Source organism: Callospermophilus lateralis, chromosome 3 (assembly GCF_048772815.1).
Source record: "Callospermophilus lateralis isolate mCalLat2 chromosome 3, mCalLat2.hap1, whole genome shotgun sequence".
Classification (NCBI taxonomy): domain Eukaryota; kingdom Metazoa; phylum Chordata; class Mammalia; order Rodentia; family Sciuridae; genus Callospermophilus; species Callospermophilus lateralis.
In genome coordinates this window covers 86,530,187-86,552,874 of record NC_135307.1, presented here as the reverse complement: position 1 = coordinate 86,552,874, position 22,688 = coordinate 86,530,187, and the positions used below count along the sequence as shown (strand labels likewise).

Sequence of the window (22,688 nt, the reverse complement as noted above, 5' to 3'; positions counted from 1 at the left end):
ATTTGTGACAGTATTTTGTCCCAGTCAATGGTTTGACTTCTCATTCTTTCAACTGTGTCTTTTAGAGCATAAACATTTTACATTTTAAGAACATTTTACCATGTTTTTTTCTTTTGAGATTGTGATTTTGGTGTTTTATCACAAAACTCTGTCTAACTCAAAGTTCTAAAGATTTCTCTCCTGTTTTTCTCTGACAGTTTATAGTTTGTTTTCATTTAGACCTATGATTCATTTTTAATTAATTTTTATGTTAAGTCATGAAGTATAGGTCAAGGTTACTTTTTTATATAGGATATATATTTGTTAAATATTAATATGGCAGCTTCAAATAATTTTTAACCTTGTTTCTTTATGTTTTAAGTTGGATTTTGTTTATTTAATTTAATTGGAAAATCTCTTAAACTAGCTGGTAAAATGTACATTTTTTTTCATTTTATCTAATCTGTAAAATATATGTTTAAATAACATTTGAATTTATCTAGCATCTTGGTTTTTTCTTACATTTTATTAATATTAACTGATTATTTATATTTTTCTCTGTTTCAGTTTACTGATTTGAAAATTATATTTATGTTCTTTCCTTAGAATTTGATGAACAAATTCTAAAGTTTACCAATATTTCTTTTTCCTTCTAAAAAATGCAAAGACTTTAGATATTATATTGTCACTTTTTCTAATTTACATGTAATTATTATTCTCCATGGATATTATTTTCATCATTATTGTTTATGCTTTAGTTTCAATTTACTTATATGTTTACTGTTTTTTTTTGTTTATCCATGCTTTTTGGAAAAATAAATCTTCTTTATTCTATCTTTAATCTTCATTTTGTAATATCTGTATCTATTGATCAGTTTATCTACATCTTTTAGTAATCTTTCTTTAAGAACCCATAAGTGGCAAATACTAAATCTGCTTTTGAAAATGTGTTCATTTTCTAGTTTGACTATTTTTTTTTAACAACGCACTTTGAAGCTATCACACATTTGGCTTGTGGTTCTCTTGTGGTCAATGAAAAGGCTTTTGTAGACCTAATATATTCATTCTGCTGTAGGTTGTCTGGCTTAGTTTTATTTGGTTGCTTTAATTTTTTCTCTTTGTGTTTGGTGTCCATTGTTACTTACTAGGATGGGTTTACATAATTTCTCCTCCCGGAGACTAGAACTTCTTAAAGGATTTGTTGTTTTCCATTTATTTTGGAAAATTTTAAGCCATATTTCAAATGTTAAATTACTTTTATGTTTTCAAATATTCACATTTCTAACTTTCCCTATATAGTTTTTCTGTTTTCTCATTCTAGAAGTAATATTAAATATCTTACCTTTATATCTTTTTTTTTAAAAGAGAGAGATGAGAGAGAGAGAGAGAGAGAATTTTTTAATATTTATTTATTATTTTAGTTATCGGCGAACACAACATCTTTGTTTGTATGCGGTGCTGAGGATCGAACCTGGGCCTTACGCATGCCAGGCGAGCGCGCTACCGCTTGAGCCACATCCCCAGCCCCCCTTTATATCTTTTATATCTCTTTTCTTTTTGATAGTTTCTAATCATTTATCTTTCTGTGCTTTATTATGAGTAATTTGTAACATATACTTTTTGGGTTTGGAATTATTTCTTAATATATCCAGTCTGTTTTTCAGTCTACCCATTGAATTTAAAAATTTAATAAAGTTTTTTTTTTTTCTGGAAGCTCTTTATAGTTTTTTTTTTTTTTTTTTAAATTTTTCTGTTCTTGACAGTGTCTTGGCTTTTTCTCAAGACTTTTGATTCTTCTTTTTGCCTTTATAATCCTTTCTGAATTGGGTATTTACAATTTAGTTTCATTCTGTACATCTATATTCTCCTATGTTTAAGTGGGGTACTAGTACCCTACTAGCATAGGGTCATTGTGAGTAGTGAATGGCACAGTGTATATAAAGTACTTAGCACTGGACATGGTTGATTGCAATTTGTCAATAAATGTTGGTAGTGATTATTATATACTGACAACTCAGTTCTGCTAGGTTTATGTTTCATGTCAGGCAAAGATGCTTGCCCAGGGAACTGCATTCCTAGCACTTTAATTCTCAGTAGCACCCATTTTCTGTCCTGGAGATTTGCATTGCGGTAATGGAGAGTTGAGCTTGTGGCTATAGGGATAACAAAAACCTTCCAATGGCTGAGGCTGGAAGGGCTAGAGCAGACAGTCTTTCATTGGAACCCTCTCTATCTGAGACCTCAACTCTCTTGGGCTCTGTTCACTTCTGTTGCTTCAAAGTCCTGTGATCTCTGTTTTCTCCTGACCCCCAGTCATGATGTCTTTTCTTGTTTTCTCTCAGGAAAATGCAACTGTGCCAAACTGGTGTTTGCAAAGTGAACTTTGCTAAAATATAAAGGGAAACCAAGATGAAATGGAAAAAAATATGAATGGTATAAAAATAAATAATCAAAGCACAGTATTCTGATGATAAGATTCTCATTAGAAGCACATCTCAATTCAGATTAGCCACTTTTCAGCCATTTGATAGTGGAAAATAATTATGTCATATTGGACAGCACAGCTCTAGATCTCTGACTGCTCATCCACATATGGGCTCAAAGGGGCTCATCGTGTATCATCTCAAGAGCCTGGCTGGTAGCAGTTCACTTTAGGACTGATTTTGACCCTTCTCCTTTATTGATAGAGATTTTTGGAGAATGGTAGATATTTGGTATAAATGTTATTAAATTTGTGTAGTTAAATTACATTTAAGTAAACTTCGTTATATTTCTAGATACTTTAATGCCAGTGTATATATTTAAATATGTCTCTACATATGCGTCCATTAGTGTTAAATATTTGAAAATATCATATTTTAAGAAAACAAATTATGTTATTTCAATGTCCTTTAGTCCAGCAGGAGAAAATACCTTTTTTTGGAAATTTTTTAAAAATTATTTTTAGGTTGATACTGTAAGCACATTGAATTCTGGTAAGGAGGACCACTCAGAAAGCAGTAATACAGAGGAAGGAAGATATAAAGGGGCAAACTACTCTGAGAAAATAAAACTGGCTAAACAGGGGCCAGTTGAAGATCTGGACTTGATTCAACATCAGATGACCCCTGAATGTTCAGGTAGGATAATCACAAGTTGATTGGATAATGATAACTACAGATATTTTATTTAAAATATTAAGATTATATGTGTTTTTATCAACTAAGTAGAAACAATAAACTAAAAAAATAAGGAGGCATAATTACATTTTTGTAAGAGAATGATCACCAGTTTTTACTTACAAGAACATTAAGAGCCCTTAAATATATTTAGAAATGTAATAAAATATGACATTTAATAAAATTGTTTTCATGTTCAGTTTACAATAATCAAGTAGGGATTATTTTGCACATTATGGCATGATTTATGGATCATTTTGATTACTAAAATTGCACAATAAAATATATCCTATAATTTGTAAATGCCCTTTTTAGGGCCAATCCCACTCAAAATTGATAACATTTTGATTTTAAATGTACCTTTTTTTTCCATTCAATTGAATTAATTCTGGTCAGATAGAATTAGAAGAGCAGTTCTGAAATGTGATCTGCAGAGCCCTGTGAAGACCCTTGTGGGGGCTCTGTAGAATGAACACAATTTTCATAATTGCACTGAGATGCTGTTTTCCTCTTTGTCCACTGTGTCAATATTGGTACTGATAATATAAAAAACAATGGTGGGAAATATTCTGGTGCCTTGGCATGATTTGAGACAGTGGCACCAAATTGTATTAAAAATCACTGTGTTTTTACAACCAGTTACTGGCAAGAAAAATAAATAACCAGTGTCACTCAGGATGTCCTTAATGAAGTAGTAGAAAATATTAATATTATTAGATCTTGAGCCAGTATACATCATCTTAATATCCTATGTGGCAAGGAAGTAGACATAAAAGAATTTTGTGTATTCTAAGGTGGGAAGGTTGTGTTGAAGAAAAGTACTTGTGTGATAACTTGAACTGGGAGCTAACTGCCCAATTTTTTGTGGAACACCATTTTTACTTGAAATAACAACTGACAGGCAAACTGGTATCATTAGATTTTTGTATTTGGCAGACTTGTTTTTTCTTTTAAAGATAAAGCAAGTCTTCTACTTCAAGGAAAACTACTATAGTATTTGCTACTAATGGTAAAATTTGAGCATTCAGATGAAAATTAGAATTTTGGAAAACTTGTGAATGTTATTCAATAGCTTATCAATACTTAGACTTTTTTGATAAAAATAGGTGGTAATATTAACAAATGTGACTTTTGAATATTGTATAATGAAATACGTTTATATTTTGAATGTGTGCATAATTCTGTTAGCCACTACTTTCCAAATGGCAAATGCAGGATTAAAGATCCATTCAACATGAAAGGCAGAGCCAAAGATTTTAGTGGAACAAACTCAGAAAGCTCACTGATATGGTTACAGGTTTCACACTACAATTAACCTTTAAGAAGCTAACCCTGACAAGTTTTGGTACAGTACTAAAGAAAAATAACTAGTTATTTGATAGACTACTAAATTTCTCCTCTTTTCCCAACTACATATCTATGTGAGGCCAAATTTTCCTCATGTACTTCAATCAAAACATAAAATTACGATAGGTTGTAGAAGTACATATGAGAGTCTAGATGTTTTCTATTAATCCAGATATTAAAAGTTGAAAATAATGCTAGTCTTCTCACTAATATTTTGGAAGACTAATAATTATAACATGTTAGTTATGTTAACATGTAATTAGTAATACTTTACTATTATTTAAAATGAATAAATAAATGTATTTTACAATAATTTTCAGTTCTGCTTTCTAAGATGGTAATTATAAAAAGATATAACCTACATACATGAAGACTACTTTGGGCTCTCAATAATTTTGAGGTGGTGAAGAGGACTATGACAAAAAAGTTTGAGATCTGCTAATTTAGAATATGGTTGGGATGAGATGAGTTCTTAAAGTTAGGCAGGTGACTCAGGATTACAGTTATCAGGAAATAAGATATTATATTTGAGATTAGCTATTGGCCCTGTCTACACGGTATTTTAAAATATATTTTTAGTACTGTGTGAATTACTTAAAAATGTCTATTATATAGACTACTTAGATGGAGCTTGAGAATGCTAGGATTGGTAGTTGGGAATTAGAACTAAAGGGTATTACATTTGAATTATATAAGCAATAAGATTTGAGGATACTCCTTATTGATAAGATTAATATTCTTTTTGAATAAACTTCCTTCTTCTAAAAATATCTCCCTCTTTTTTTTCCTTAAAGAGGAAGCAATGTATGTTATGGGGACATCACTGGTCTCTTTGGATTTTCAAAAATTGCTAAATTTGGCCTCATTTAGCATAATATGCCATTTAAAGTGATTTGTCCTGAGATGACTAAGACTTAATACTTGAACATTTATGCTCATTGCCAGAGAACCAAATTTCATCAGATTTCATGGAGGGTGTATTATTGCTTGGTGGCTAAGAGCTGAAGTCAGACAGATGTGGGTGGAACTGACTCTATATTTACTAGTTATATTACATGTATGAACTCAGGTACAGATTAATGTCAGTTTACTAATTTTTAAAATGAAGACACTGCCTATACCACTTTACAGAGTTAAGGTGAGTGTTAAATGAGTAATGCATGTAAATAACTCTTAATGTGCCACAGGTCACTCTGTAAGCTGCCATCATTATCATTAATTCTAAATTAAAACTTGAATGATGGAAGATCATTTTTTATTTTGGTACCAGGGATGGAACCCAGGGGTGTTTAACTGGGAGAGCAACAACCCCAGTTCTTTTTATTTTTTATTTTGTGACATGATCCTGCTAAGTTGCTTAGGGCCTCGGTAAGTTGCTGAGATTAGCCTCAAACTTTCAATCCTTCTGCTTTAGGCTCCCGAACCACTGGGATTACAGGTGTGTGCCACCATCCCTGCTAGTCAAAGCATTTTTAAGTGCTTTAAGAAATTAGAAACATGGAGGGGCATGGAGAAAAGTGTCTGCCTACATTAGGTACTTATTGGAGCTTGTTTCTTCTGTATGTTGAACCACTTTGTGTTGCTTATGATATACTACTTTTTTTTAAGGGTGGGGGAGGGAGAGAGAGAATTTTAAAATATTTTTTTAGTTTTCAGCGGACACAACATCTTTATTTGTATGTGGTGCTGAGGATTGAACCCAGCGCCGCGCGCATGCCAGGCGAGCCCACTACCGCTTGAGCCACATCCCTAGCCCTGATATACTGCTTTTTACTGTAGCTCTCTATACATGCCTTCTCTTTCTCAAGAAAGAGTTTGGAGTCTTCAGCAATTTTAGGATAGGATATATGTTTTATTCTTTATTTACTATTTGTTAATCATGGATAGGGAATATCTAGAAGAAGGAAGGAGAAAATTTGGGATTTAAAATAATAAGGGAACAACTTATGGATTCAGTGTCATAAATTATTAGCTTTTTGAAAAGGCCCAGTTATCTCAACTGTAAAATAGAGACAAATGTCTATTTCTCAGAGTTATTAGATAATTATATGAAAAAAATACATGAAAGTACCTTGTAAATCAAGTTGGTTACATGACATCAATACAATAGTTACTATCATCACTATACATAGTTGTTAAGTCAAAGAATAAAGACTAAAAACAATAAAACTTTATGGATTTATTAAACTTCAAACCTGTTTCTACTTTCATATAGATGAAACCAAATTAAAAGAAGTAGACTCTCAACTTCAAGATGCTATTTATAAAATGAACAGACTTGATAAAATATTGGCAAAAAAACAATACAGAGAAAAAGAAATTAAGAAGCAAGGTCTAGAAATGAGAATAAAGTTGTGGGAAGAACTTAAGGTAAGGGTTGTACAACTATATGCCAATATGTGAGAAACAATTTCCTCTAAGATGAATAAGAAAAGCATGGACTGTGATAGTGTTAATGTGGTCTGCCTTTGTTATTTTGTGGAGGTGGTGACATTGCATGAATATGTGTGTATGTGCTGGGTACAGGGGTGAAATGTTTCTGGAACGAGACTTTGGGCACTGTGCTAGCATGCTCATTGACTTGTCTTACCAGTGTCAGGTTAGAACTCCTCAATCTCTGGAATAGGGAAGTGTATGATGTCTGCTTTCATCAAGAACATATATTTGCTTTTTCTTCAGTAAGTTTACATTTTGGAGATAAACAGGAAAATACACAAAAATTGAATTCCCTAGTTAGTTTATTACTTGAGTAACATTTATGACAAGTTGGGAGTTTACTGTTTCATGTGTTGGTCAAATCTCTTCAGGAAGCTGTAAGGTACTTGAGGAATGAGCCATGCTCAAATTGTTTTTGTTTCAACAAATTTCTGGTGCTTCATTAACATTGGCTCTCTTGGACTTCTTATTTTCTGTAGTATTAAGGGGTTGAGGTTGACCAGATGTTGTTACTGATTTGGTATAGAGCCATTGACTCTTATTTGTATTTTGCCCTTGAAAGGAGAGCACCTTTGAGTGCTCTGAGATAGGAACCTTGTGATAATAAATTGGTTGTTTTCGATAAAATCATTCTTAATCATCTAATGACTTCAGAGGAAATTTCCTAGGCCTAGGCAGTATTATGAATTAAGAAGGAAATAATTGTGAATACATTTTTTTTACAGAGATCTCAGGAAGGCCATTGAGATGAAAGAAAGCAACCCCAAATGCAGTGTTTTAAACTAGAAAAATGATTTCCATAAATCTTAGCAGAAAAAGTTAGCTTATCACTTTTTCCTATGGAAACTCAAATTGTTTTTATTTCCTTTGAAATAAGAATTATAAATAGAAACAGTAATATACTTGAAATGTCTGAAATTTCAATTTGATTATACCTTTAGGTTACTCTTTAGTTATAAAAATATCTAACAGAAACTTAAGATTTTTTAAGCAAAGTGATTATCATATATTGATGATAGACATATATTTCAACTCTATCTGGAAATATCTATTGACACAATTTTGTAGAAACAGGAAATACTAACAAATTTCCTACTTAAAGGAATATGAATGGCCTGAGGATTCTTGTTTGTATATATATGATAGTAAACTATGCTATAATTAAAAAATCAGTGAGTATAGCTATCTTCTTGTTTAAATTTTAATTTTTATTTCATAGTCTGCAAAAAATAGTGAAGCTTTGCAAAGTAATGAGGAGATGGAAAATACAAAGAAATTTTTATCTTTGACTGCTGCATCTGAAGAAACTGTTGGTGAGTAGATGTCATTCATCCTTGTTTTTATCTGAGTCAGACAAGATTTGGATTAAAGTTAAATTCCTGATCCAAAATTTCCCCTTTTCTTCATGAATTTGACTCTTCTTTAGAGGAAATATGATATAAAATTACTCTGAACTTAGGTATGTTTCATTGTCTTTAAGTATTTGTATCTTAATAGAGCATTAAGAAAATTTGGAAAAATTTTTGAAAAAAATCATTGGAAAAATTGAGAAACAGGCCCCTATGTCTTTGCCCTTACTTTCTGTCCCTGTTTGATTCTTCTAGAGGATATTTTATTCTGATAGTCCTCTATCTCACCAGGTAAAACACTCAGGCCTATGCAATCCCCTTCATAAAAATCTACTTCTGATATATCCTATTATCTTACACTCCTAGTTTTTCAGACTAACCAATTAGTTCTGCACATGTATTTCTACTTATGCCTTTGTGTGTATGTGTAAAATTGTGAATGTTCTTTTCAAATGCAAATATGATGTAGTCATATATTCTTAAACCCACTTACTTAATGGTGAAACTTTTAGAGAGTGGAAGCAGTTGATATGTTTTGCTTGGCTACTTTTGGAATCCTTTAGTCAATATCCCATAGGTGGTCTTTGTGGTGGAAGAGCTCTAAGCAGTGTCCTGAGTTTTCTCAGAATATGGGGATCTTTTTTTCTTATATAAAGTGAATGTCTAACATTGTAGAACTCCAAAAATATGATTCAGGCTACTGAAGCACTTTTAGTGGAACAATAGTCGATCTTTGTTGTGAATAATATTCCTTCAGGTGTATTCCTTTCTGGACTAGTATTAAGAGCTCAGAAGCTGCTAGGGCTTGAGAGATTTGAGTTTATAGTGCACCAAAATGTTTCTCCTTAAGAAGATGGGTGTTTCATCTGGGTTGCCCCTTCTGTAATGAAGGACTTTTAAAAAAAATGAGTATTTCAGAATTTCAACTTCTTAGATCCATAGCTAGAGTGACCTTATTGAAATTTACCTTGCCATTTGTATATCCTAATTGAAACAACAAAAAATTAGCTTCTCTATATTAAAATCCTAGATAGTTTACTTTCTGCTGCTTCTACCTTATTACAGAAGTAACATGGGTAATTGTGTTGGAAAATATGGGTAAACAGGATGAAAAAAATTGCTATCACCTAAATTGTCAACATGCAGAAATAATCACTATTAATAATTTGGTTTATTATTTTTGATAATTTGGTTTATTATTTTTCTTTTGAGACATGTTTAGTGTAAACATCTGTATCTACCTACCTATCTATCTAAGGATAAAAATGGGGTAAAATTGGATTTATGGTGTTTTTAAGCTTTTTCTCCACTGGTTTGTATCTCATGAACCCCTTCAAATGTTACTAAGAATCTGTGTGGTAGCTTGTTTCCAAAATGGCTGCCCTCAGTGCCTTCCCTCTATGTACTTTCATTCTATTCCTCATTAAGAGACATAATTTCTCCTATTTCTCCTGCCCTTTTCAGTCTGGGCTAGCCTGGAGTAACTTTGACTGATATAGCCAAGGCAATACTATGCCATTTCTAGGCCTTGCCTTTAAGAAGACTGGCAATTTCTGTTTCTTTTCCTGGCTTATGCAGATGAAAGCCAAACCACCCTGAGTCTGCTGTGCTGTGAGAAAGCCCAGACAGGCCATGAGAAAGGTTAGGCAGAGAGAAAATAATTCTGGCCAGTTCCAGGGTATAATGTCCCCCTCAAATTCATGACTACCTGGAACTGCAGAATGTAATTTTATTTGGTAATAGGGTCTTTACAGACATACTTAGTTAAGATGAGGCATAATAGAGTAGGATGGACCTAAATCCAATGCCTGATGTCCCTTATTTTCATAAAATAAGCATAGGAGAGGACATAAAGATATAGAGACACCAAGATACAGGGAAGAAGGCCTGTAAAGATAGAGGCAGAGACGGGAGTTATGTAACTACAAGCCAAAGACTACCAAGGATAGCTGGGAGCCACATAAACTAGGAAAATGCAAAGAAGGAAATTCTCTGGCAACACTGTGGTTTTAGATATCTAGAGAATAAATTTATATTGTTTTCAGCCACCTAGCCCCTGGTAATTTGTTACAGCATCCTTAGGAAACTGATTTATCAGCTGTTCTAATTATCTTAGTGCCGGCACTAAAGTTGTGAATTAAGAAGGAACTGTAAGCTGGGCATGGTAGCTCTTGCCTATAATCCCAGTGGCTCCAGAGGCTGAGGCAGAAGGATCTCAAGTTCAAAACCAGCTTCAGCAACTTAGTGAGGCACTAAGCAACTTAGGGAGACTTTGTCTCAAAATAAAACATAAAAAGGGCTAGGGATGTTGTTCAGTGGTTAAATGTCCCTGGGTTCAATCCTTCACACACACACACACACACACACACACACACACACAAACACACACACACACACACACACACACACACACACACACACACACAAGTAACTGTGGACATTTCAGACTGAGAAAACACCACAGAAAATTACCAAGGCAAGAAATTGAGCTACACCAGATTTCTACAACCAAATGCAGGACCTAGCCAGTCAAGGCCCCTTTCCTAAGAGACAAACTGCTATAGGCATCAAATTCCTAACCCACAGAAGCATGAGCATGGTTCCATGGTGATTGTTTTATGCTATCAAGTTTTATTTTTTATTTTGAAATAGGTATAGTTCTTGTATACCCTTGCCTAAGCTTTGTCTAATGTTAATGTTTTGCATTACCATAGTACTATAATCAAAACTAAGAAATCAACATTGCTACAGTACTTACTGTTAATTAAACAGTAAACTTCTAAAAATGTACCAGCTTTCCCACTGATATCCTTCCCATTTTTTAGCATCTAACCCAGTACCCCATATTGCATTTAGGTATTACGTCTCTTTGTCTCCTCTGATCTGTGATGGTACCTCAGTCTTTCCTCGTATTTTGTGACCCTTTTCGAGAGTAGTTATTTTCATAAATATCTTTAAATTTTGGTTTGTGTGATGTTTTCTCATGATTAGATGAAAATTATTCATTTTTAGTAGGTGAATCTCAGAAATTATGTGTCCTCCCTCAGTCACATTTGGGATTCCTAATGATGATATATTATTGATTGTGTTAACTCTAATCACTTAGTTAAGTTCCTGCTGGATTTTTCCACTGTAAGGTTACTATTTTTCCTTTTGCACTTAATAAGTATCCTGGGGGAGCTACTTTAAAGCTATGCAAATATTCAGTTTCTCTGTAGATTTTTGCCTACTAATTTTAGCATTAATCAGTACATCTTACTTGAAGTAATTATTACCATATGCTGTGAAATTTTGGGTGATTTTTTAATGCATAATAGAAAAATGGAACAATTTATATCAGCATTATTTTAAATGGCCATGTGTCAATTTAACATGTGTATGTGCCATCATTTGTTTAATACCCTGATGTTTAACATTTATTTTTTTTTTAATTACACAACAGCTGCAGTGATCTTCAACATGCTGAAGATTTGGGCCTACTTTTTCTTCTGTTAGGTGCAGAGTCTCTCTCTCTATATATAAGAGAAATTACTTAGTCAAAGGGTGTTGGACTTTTAAAAAATTTTCTAACCATATTAACTATTGAAACCAATTCAGGCTTCTACCAACATTTGTATCTGAATATTGTTTTCCTAAACCCACAACAATGGATTTTATGATTATTTTAAGCTTTATTTACTTAAAGTGGAATTTAAAAAATTTGTCTCTCTCTGATTATCAGAGATTAAATATTTATTTTTTGTTTCACCATGCTATGAATTGCTTGTTTATATCTTAGTATCTCTTTTTTCTTTCTTAGATATTTATACTTTAAAAAATTTTTCAATTTTAAATTTATTTATGTATTCTAACTTGTTATATGTGACAGCAGAATGCATTTCAATTCATAGTACACATATATAGCACAATTTTTCATGTCTCTGGTTGTTCATAAAGTAGAGTCAAACCATTCGTGTCTTCATACATGTGCTTAGGGTAATGATGTCCATGGCATTCCACCATCTTTCTTACCCACGTTATCCTTCCCTTCTCCTCCTTCCCCTTTGCCCTATCTAAAGTTTCTCCATTCCTCCCATGCTTCACCCCCCCATCCCCATATGGATCAGCATCTACATACCAGAGAAAACTTTTGGCCTTTGGTTTTTTGGGATTGGGTTACTTCCCTTAGCATAATATTCTCCAACTCCATCCATTTACCTACAAATGCCATGATTTTATACTCTTTTAATGCTGAATAATATTCCATTGTGTATATATACCACAATTTCTTTATCCATTCATCTACTGAAGGGCATCTAGGTTGATTCCACAATTTAGCTATTATGAATGGTGCTGCTACAAACATCGGTGTGGCTGTGTCCCTGTAGTATGCTGTTTTTAAGTCCTTTGGTTATAAACTAAGGAGTGGGATAGCTGGGTCGAATGATGGTTCCATTCCAAGTTTTCCAAGGAATCTCCATACTGCTTTCCAGATTGGTTGCACTGATTTGCAGTCCCACCAGCAATGTATGAGTGTGTCTTTTTCCCCACATCCTCTCCAACACTTATTTTTGTTTGTATTCTTAATAACTGCCATTCTGATTGGAGTGAGATGAAATCTTAAGAGTAGTTTTGATTTGCATTTCTTTAAGTGCTAGAGATATTGAATATTTTTTCATATATTTGTTGATTGATTGTATGTCATCTTCTGAGAAACATCTGTTCAGTTCCTTGGCCCAGTTTCTGGTTGGGTTATTTGTTTTTTTTTTTTTTTTTTTTTTTGTGTGTGTTACGTTTTTTTGAGTTCTTTGTATATCCTAGAGATTAGTGCTCTCTCTGATGTGAGTGTGGTAAAAATTTGCTCCCATTCTGTAGACTCTCTGTTCACCTCACTGATTGTTTCTTTTGCTGAGAAGAAGCTTTTCAGTTTGAATCCATCCCATTTACTTATTCTTGATTTTATTTCTTATGTTTTAAGGAGTCTTGTTAAGGAAGTTGGGGCCTACACGATGAAGATTTGGGCCTACTTTTTCTTCTGTTAGGTGGAGGGTCTCTGGTCTAATTCCGATGTCCTTGATCCACTTTGATTTGGGTTTTGTGCTGGTAAGAGATAGTAGTTTAATTTCATTTTGCTACATATAGATTTCCAGTTTCCCAGCATCATTTGTTGAAGAGGCTATCATTTCTCTGATATACGTTTTTGGTGCCTTTGTCTAGAATGAGATAACTGTATTTATGTGGGTTTGTCTCTGTGTCCTCTATTCTGTACCATTGGTCTACAAGTCTATTTTGGTGCCAAATACTGTATTGTTTTTGTTATTACTGCTCTGTAGTATAGTTAAGGTCTGGTATAGTGATGACACCTGCTTCACTCTTCTTGCTAAGGATTGCTTTGGCTATTCTGGCCAAATTATTTTTCCAGATGAATGTCATGATTGCTTTTCCTATTTCTATGAAGACTGTCTTTGGGATTTTGATTGGGATTGCGTTAAATCTGTATAGTGCTTTTGGTAGTATGGTCTTTTTACAGTATTAATTCTGCCTATCCAAGAACAAGGGAGATCTTTCCATCTTCTAAGGTCTTCCTTATTTTCTTTCTTTAGCATTCTGTAGTTTTCATTGTAGAGGTCTTTCACCTCTTTTTGTTAGGTTGATTCCCAAGTATTTAATTTTTTTTGAGGCTGTTGTAAATGGGGTAGTTTTCCTAGTTTCTCTTTCAAAGGATTTGTCATTGATGTATAGAAATGCATTTGATTTATGGGTGTTGATTTTATATCCTGCTACTTTGCTGAATTCACTTATTAGTTCCAGAAGTTTTCTGGTGGAATTTTTCAGATCCTCTAAATATAGAATCATGTCGTTGACAAATAATGATAGTTTGAGTTCTTCTTTTCCCATCTGTATCCCTTTAATTTATTTCCTCTAATTTCTTTGGCTAGAATTTCAAGGACTATGTTGAATACAAGTAGTGAAAGAGGACATCCCTGTCTTGTTCCAGTTTTTGGAGGGAATGCTTTCAATTTTTCTCCATTTAGAATGATGTTGGCCTTGGGCTTAGCATAGATAGCTTTTCCAATGTTGAGATATGTTCCTGTTATCCCTAGCTTTTCTAATGTTTTGAACATGAAGGGATGCTGTATTTTTTTGAGTGCTTTTTCTGCATCTATTGACATGATCATATAATTCTTATCTTTAAGTCTATTGATATGATGAATTACATTTGTTGATTTCCATATGTTGAACCAAAACCTTGCATCCCTGGGATGAATCCCACCTGTTTGTGGTGCACGAACACACACTTTTTAATACGTGTTTGTATGCTATTTGCCAGATTTTATTGATAATTTTTGCATATATGTTCATTAGAGATATTGGTCTGAAGTTTTCTTTCTTTGATGTATCTTTGTCTGGTTTTGGAATCAGGGTGATATTGGCCTCATATAATGAGTTTGGAAATGTTCTCTCTTTTCTATTTCATGGAATAAATTGAAGAGTATTGTTCTTCTTTGAAAGTCTTGTAGAATAGCTGTGTATCCATCTGGTCCTGGGCTTTTCTTGGTTGGTAGGCCTCTGATGGCATCTTCTATTTCATTGTTTGAAATTGATCAGTTTAACTTGTATATATCATACTGATTCAGTTTGGGCAAATCATACAACTCTAGATAAATTTTCGATGCCTTTGATATTGTCTATTTTACTGGAGTACAAATTTACAAAATAATTTCCAATTATCTTCTGTATTTCTGTAGTGTCCATTGTGATATTTCCTTTTTCATCATGGATATTAGTAATTTGAGTTTTCTCTCTCCTTCATTAGCATGGATAAGGGTTTATCAATTTTATTTATTTTTTCAAAGAACCAACTTTTTGTTTTGTCAATTTTTAAAATTGTTTCTTTTATTTCAATTTCAGTTATTTCAGTTCTGATTTTAATTATTTCCTGTCTACTCCTGCTTTTGGTGTTGACTTGTTCTTTTTTTTCTAGGGCTTTGAGATGCAATGTTAGGTCATTTATTTGATGACTTTTTCTTCTTTTAAGGAATGAACTCCATGCAATGAATTTTCCTCTTTGTACTGTCTTCATAGTGTCCCTGAGATTTTGATATGTTGTATCAATGTTCTCATTTACCTCTAAGAATTTTTTAGTCTCCTCTTTAATGCCTCCTGCAACCCATCATTCATTCAGTAGCATATTATGTAATCTCCAGGTGTTGAAGTACCTTTTATTTTTTATTTTATTATTTATTTCTAATTTCATTCCATTATGATCTGATAAAATGCAGGGTAGAATCTCTACTTTTTTGTATTCGCTGAGTTGCTTTGTGGCATAATATGTAGTATATTTTACAGAAGGATCCATGTGCTGCTGAGAAGAAAGTGTATTCACTCGTTGATGGGTAGAATATTCTATGTCAGTTAAGTCTAAGATATTGATTGTATTATTGAGTTCTACAGTTTCTTTGTTTAACTTGTTTGAAAGATCTATCTAGTGGTGAAAGAGGTGTGTTTAAGTCAATCATATTATTTTATTGTGGTCTATTTGACTCTTGAAGTTGAGAAGAGTTTGTTTGATGAACATAGATGCTCCATTGTTTGGGGCATATATGTTTATAATTGATATATATTGTTGGTGTATGATTTCCTTAAGCAGTGAAATGTCCTTCTTTGTTCTTTTTTTATTAATTTTGGCTTGAAGTATACTTTATTTGATATAAGGATGGAAACCCATGCTTGTTTCTGAAGTCCATGTGAGTGGTATGCTTTTTCCCAAACTTTCACCTTCAGTCTGTGGATATCTTTTCCTATGAGATGACTCTCTTGAAGGCAGCATATTTTGGGGTCTTTTTTTTTTTTAAATCCAATCTGCCAGTCTTTGTCTTTTGATTGGGGAGTTTAGGCCATTAACATTCAGGGTTATTATTGAGACATGATTTATATTCCCAGTCATTTTTGTTTATTTTTGGTATTTAACTCAACTTGGTTTCTCCTTTGACTTGTTTTTCCTATAGTGTAATACCTCCCTTTGCTGATTTTCATTTCCTCCACATGGAATATTTTGCCAAGGATGTTCTATAGTGCAGGCTTTCTAGTTGAAAATTCTTTTAACTTTGTCATGGAAGGTTTTTATTTCATCAGCAAAGCATCAACAAATATAAACCTTATTTTTCTGGATATAAGATTCTTGGTTGGCATCCATTTTCTTTCAGAGCTTGGTATATGTTGTTCCAGGATCTCCTAGCTTTGAGGGTCTAATTTGAAAAATATGCAGAGATCCTAGTTGGTTTCCCCCTATATGTAATCTGATTCCTTGATCATAGCAGCACAATTCACAATAGCTAGACTGTGGAATCAACCTAGATGCCCTTCAATAGATGAATGGATAAAAAAAAATGTGGCATCTATACACAATGGAGTATTATGCAGCACTAAAAAATGACAAAATCATGGAATTTGCAGGGAAATGGATGGCATTAGAGCAGATTATGCTAAGTGAAGCTAGCCAATCCTTAAAAAACAAATGCCAAATGTCTTCTTTGATTTAAGGAGAGCAACTAAGAACTGAACAGGGGGAAAGAGCATGAGGAAAAGATTAACATTAAACTGAGACAAGTGATGGGAGGGAAAGGGAGAGAGAAGGGAAATTGCATGGAAACGGAAGGAAACCCTCATTGTTATACGAAATCACATATACGAGGTTGTGAAGGGAAAGGGCGGGGAAGGGAGAGAACGGAACAACAACAGATGAGGTAGAGAGGGAAGATGGGAGGGGAGGGGAGGGGGGATAGTAGGGGTTAGGAAAGACAGCAGAATACAACAGTCACTAATATGGCATTATGTAAGCATTGTGAATGTGTAACTGATGTGATTCTACAATTTGTATTTGGGGTAAAAATGGAAATGCATAACTCATTTGAATCAAATGTATGAAAGATGAAAAAAATAAAAATAAAGTAAAAAAAGGAGTAAAAAAAGGAGTAAAAAAAATTCTATCATTCTGTATGCTAAGCATTTTCATTACAATGTGTCTTGGTGTAGATCTGTTGTAATTTTGTACCTTTGGTTTCCTGTAAGCATCTTTTATTTGATTTTCCAATTCATTTTTCACATTTGGAAATTTTTTTGATATTATTTCATTGAAGAGATTCTGCAATCATTTGGTTTGAATCTCTGTGCTTCCTCTATCCAAATAAATCTTAGATTTGTTCATGATTTCTTACCATCTTCTCTGTGTGATCAACTTTATTTTCCAGATTGTATACTTTGTCTTCATTATCTGATGTTCTGTCTTCCAAGTGATCTAGTCTGTTGGTGATGCTTTTTATTGAGTTTTTGATTTGGTTTATTGTTTTCTTCATTTCCAGGATTTTTGTCAGTTATTTTTTTCAGAATCTCTCTTTCTTGAAGTAGTCTTTTGCTTCCTGTATGTACTCTTTTATCTCTTTGTTGGTATGATCAATGGTTGCCTCTATTTGCTCTATTATTTCTTTTTTTGGAGTGATTAATTTTTGCCTGTATTTTCTCACTTAGGTCATTCTTTAATTAGTAGATAATTTTAATTATGTCCATTCTGAACTCCTTCTCTGACATCAACTGCATTGTTAATGGATTCTGTTATTGTAGAATCTTGGTTTGTTTGGGTCATTTTCCTCCCTTATTTTTTATGTTATCTATGTGTCTTCCTTTCTTGCAGTGTGGATCTGAGGTATTACAGTTTCTACCCTATAATCTTATAGTGTTCCTGCAGATTACCTTTACCTCATCTTGGTGTTGGGCTTCTAGACCCAAGCTGGTGTCCCATGATAAATGCTACTGCAACTAAAGGTGGTGGTGGCAATAGTGGAGTTAATTCAAGATAGCAGTGAGATGTCCCAAGATGGATGCAATCACTTTCAGAGATGGGGCTGAAAATGTGGGCTGTCTATTTGGAGATGCAGATGCCTCCAGGCCCTATCTGTTGTCTAAAGGTGGAGGCTACTGCGTGGGGAGGGCTATTGCAATGGCTGCAGTGTCCCAAGATGGAGGTAGGGTATGCCTGGGTTGGGCGTGGGTCTGCTGGTTGGTGTGGGGGGGGTGGGGTTTGGGGGGGGTGCAGCAGTCCTGCAACTAACCTTGGCCTCAGCTCCCTTGTAGATCAGAGTGGTCCTATGTCTTGGGCTGGGCTCCGAAGTGGGTATGCCGGGTGGCAGGGTCCTGGGCTGGGGTTTGGGCCTTGGCTCCTGCACGGGTGGGTGAGGATGGTCCTGGGCCATGACTTAGTCTCTTTTTATAACTCTTTTTAAAAAAAATTGATTTGAAGGACTTCTTTAAGTATATTCATTCTTTGTATAAATATCAAAAAAGTTTGAAATTTATTTTTTCTATGACTTTGTGATATTTTTTGGTCTATAAAAGGTTACAATTTTTATTTAATTAAACTAGTCATTTCTTTCATATTATTTACTGGTACTCTGTTTCCATCTAAATATTCTATAAATATATACTTATACTTTTATTTTTTTGAAAAATGAAAAATAAAAAAATAATCTACTTGGAATTTGTTTTGGTATCAGGCATGAGGTAGAGAGTTGATTTTATTCCCAATTTTACTAGCCAGTTATTCCAGTGTCCCTTATTTAATAAACCATCATTTCTGCACTTATTGAAATGCTAACTTTATCAAGTAATGATTGGTATACTTCCAAATTTCTATTAGTATTATATTGTTTTGATTATTGTAGTTTTATAATACATTTTATTAGGGTTGTATCTTTAAACATTTTTAAAAAATAACATGTTTGCCTCAAACCAGTTTTCTCTGAGGTTAGCAAAATGACTACATTATTTTTTTTAAAAAGTGAAAAGCATTTTTATAGCTTATAAAGTTTTTTTAAAAGTAACTTAAATGTCTAAATACTAGTGTATAAAGTTTGTCGAGAGAGGTAAAACTTAGGTTTCCTTTCATGTCTATCAGTAATTCTATACCTTCATAGAAATGAGTATACATCTTTTAATCCAAGCAAGAAATGTGAACATGGACAGTGTCTGAAATGTAATTCTAAATATTATAGTATCTCAGTATCTATAGATTAATTATCAGGAGCTAAATGAGATTATCTATATTGAATAAGGCATTTCTAAAAGGCCACTGCACCTGCTTGTGATTGACTCAGGAGCAAGCAATGTTAGGCAGTTCTGTAAGGGTACTGATATGTGGTAATATTTTATTAACCTTTTTAAAAAATATTTTAAGCTATAGATGGACATAATATCTTTGTTTTTATTCATTTCTTTTTGTGGTACTGAGAACCAAATCCAGTGCCTCGCTCATGCTAGGCAAGTGCTCTAACACTGAGCCACAACTTCAGCCCTACTATTAACCTTTTCAGTCACAGAGTTCACCACCAGTTGACCTTTTGGTCCTAGAGGGAAAGATATTTGTTTCTAGTTTCACTTAAAAAAAATTATACACACACACACACACACACACAAACACACACACACACATATTAGTTGTAGATGGACACAATAACCTTTATTTTATTTTTATGTGGCGCTGAGGATCGAACCCAGTGTCTCATGCATGCTAGGCCAATGCTCTGCTGCTGAGCCACAATCCCAGCCGTCTAGTCTCATGTTTTTAAAAACCAAATCAGAACTATCAATTATGTTTAATTTTTAAAGCTTGTGGCATATATATTTCCCTTAAATCCCTAGAATTTACAGCTGAACCTCAGGAGTCACATGACTACTGTATGCCCAGAAGACACTTACCATAATGCTAGATGAGTACAAATGCTCTAACATGGAAATTAGGTGTACTTAATGAGCAAAAGGCTTAGCTAAGGGGCTTGAAATCTATGTTCAGAGAAATCATTGCTTTAAACATTTCACATTAAAGTTTCAATTTTTAAAATTTTGAATTTACAGTCAATATTTATTGTCATTGTGTGCAAAGCAGATAAAATGCAAAAGTAGTATTTTGTAAAAGGAAATAGGAACAAGAGATACTGTTAGATAAACCAAATGTCTATTGCCTTCATTTTTGCTTCTGGCTGTCTTGATTAGTTCACACTTGACCCATTCATTAAAATGAAGAGATAACATTATTGTATTCCTGTTTTCTTTAGACTTAGAGTCTTTTTTGATAACTATTCTTTTATAGAAAATTTAATTCTTTAATGAAATTACTTTCTGGCTCTTATGTCATAATCCTGTTTTATCAGTCATTTATTTGATGTATGTTTTTTTTAATTAAAAAATTTAAACACCAGAAAAATAAATTAGTATTCACTTGATACATAATTATTAAGTTATTCTAAAAGGAAAACTCTTGGTATCATCAACGTAAGAGCTGTATTATTAGCAGAGTATTTTAATCTTAAGTCTGAAAAAAATGAGTGTAAATGCAAGAGTCCAGTTTGATTGCATAGCACAGATGTTTTATTTGTTTGAGGTGCTTGGGATTGAACCCAAGGCCTCGTGCATGCTAGACATGCACATGCACTGAGCTACATCCTCAGCTATTAGCACAGTCTTTTGAAAGTTTCATATTCCTACTTTTCCAACATAGCCACATAGTATAAGATGGTATGAAACATTATATCTGCTCCACTCTAAGTTTTTTCTGTCACTCATTCAACCTTAGATACTAGTCTTAATTAAAATATAAATATTAAAAATTATTTTGATTGGACTTATATGTAAACACACACTTTTAAGTAAAATTCCTATAAGTGTTATTAGGAAAGCAGGAATGCTGCATTTCCATGATAATGTTTTTTTTTTGGTTGCGGGTGGAAAAGCAAAGTTATTTGTAAATTGTCCAGTAGGTGGCGGCATCTAGTTAGAATATGTACAAATACGGACAAAGCTCTTAAGAGCTGAACCTATTTTGACTTGAACTTTAAATGCATACTTATAAACATACTAAAATTTATTTTCCACTTATCACTTTCCATCTTTAAATAAAAGGAAAAGTTTCTGAGGATGAATTTTTCTTTTTCCGAGGTCAGTTTTCCTTAACCTCTTATTTAGCAGTAAATATTAAAGATTTTGGCTGGTTAACTGAATGGCAGTTTCCAATCTGTTTTCCAACCCCCCAAATACAAACTCCATTGTAGTCCCCTTATAACATTTAAACAGCCAACAGTAAATAAGGGAAAAATAATTATTTTTGGATTGTGTATTTAGTTCTTTTTATAGGTATTATACACAAATGAGACCTTGGCTCTAAGAGAAAGATGAAAACTACATTAAATTTATTAGGCCACATTTTGACTTTATAAATCACATAAACCCCTAGTTTAACTACCTAAGATTTTAAAGTAAATGATGTAGCACTTTTTAGGGATTTCCAAAATTCTGTCTATCCTTCCTTCCTTTCTTCCTCCTTCTTCTCTCTCTCCTTCCCTTTCTTTCTTTCTTTTTTTGCCAGTGATTTTGGCAGAGATTATTCTTCTTGCCTTTGCCACATTTCTTCCTTTTGTTTCAGATTTATAAATGCATGCAAGCACAAAACATGAATATCTTAATGAGTTAAGATTTTCCAAATTTGTGAATACCTCTTTCTAGGTGCATTTTTTTTGTGAAAACCATCTTTATGATACCTCTGCTCTTGAGTGTTAAGATGAAATACTCAAAGAAAATCTGCTGGTCTCTTTCTACTCTGATTTGCAGAGGACTGAAGGAGAAAATCAAACTCCTGTGCTGACTGACACAGAGGATTTTGGGGTTTTGACCTCTGTTGAGTGCTCAGGAATACGAGACTTTTGGAAGCCTGTGCTAATGGCTGAGGATGTAGCTCAGTACTGAGTGCATATCTAGCATGCACGAAGCCTTGGGTTCAATTCCCAGCATCTCAAACAAATAAAACATCTGTGCTATCTGATCAAACTGGACTCTTGCATTTACACTCATTTATTTTAGACTTACTGTGAAAATACTCTGTTAATAATACAGTTTTTAAGTTGATGATACCAAAAGTTTTCCTTTTAGAATAAGGTAATAATTATGTAGTATGAACTGTTAATGAAAAGTGTAACTGAGCTAATAATGGAGACTCAAGTGAATACTAACTTCTTTTTCTGGTGTTTAATTTTTAATTAAAAAAGTAAAAATATATCAAATATATGACTGATAAAACATGCCTATGACATAAGAGCCAGAAAATAATTTCTCCAGAGTGCCTATTCCAAACTGTTACTGTGTGCTTAATCTCCCATCTTCTTGTGCAAGATCTTAATTCTGATGTACTTGCTTTTCAGAGACAATAGATCTACCAGGTGGGAATTACTTCCATATTCTTTCCTTTTGTTTCTAAATTTCACTCTGAATGTGCTTACCCATCTCTACTACTTCCCTCTCACTTTAGGGGAGGGAATGTTCTCTTGTTCTACAAGGCCAAAGTTAGTAATATTCCATCCTTACCGCTGGGTTCTGGCTCCTGATCCATCAATCATTT

General features: G+C 33.4%; 1 protein-coding gene across 1 annotated transcript in view; it reads left to right on the top strand.

The window, feature by feature from the left end:
• Positions 1-22,688, top strand: part of Fsip1 (fibrous sheath interacting protein 1) — a 188,277-nt gene that overhangs the window by 8,278 nt on the left and 157,311 nt on the right. The window contains exons 3-5 of the mRNA XM_076848480.2: positions 2,927-3,098; positions 6,700-6,854; positions 8,140-8,233. Coding sequence (XP_076704595.1) covers positions 2,927-3,098; positions 6,700-6,854; positions 8,140-8,233 — 421 coding nt within the window. The remainder of the gene's footprint in view (positions 1-2,926; positions 3,099-6,699; positions 6,855-8,139; positions 8,234-22,688) is intronic.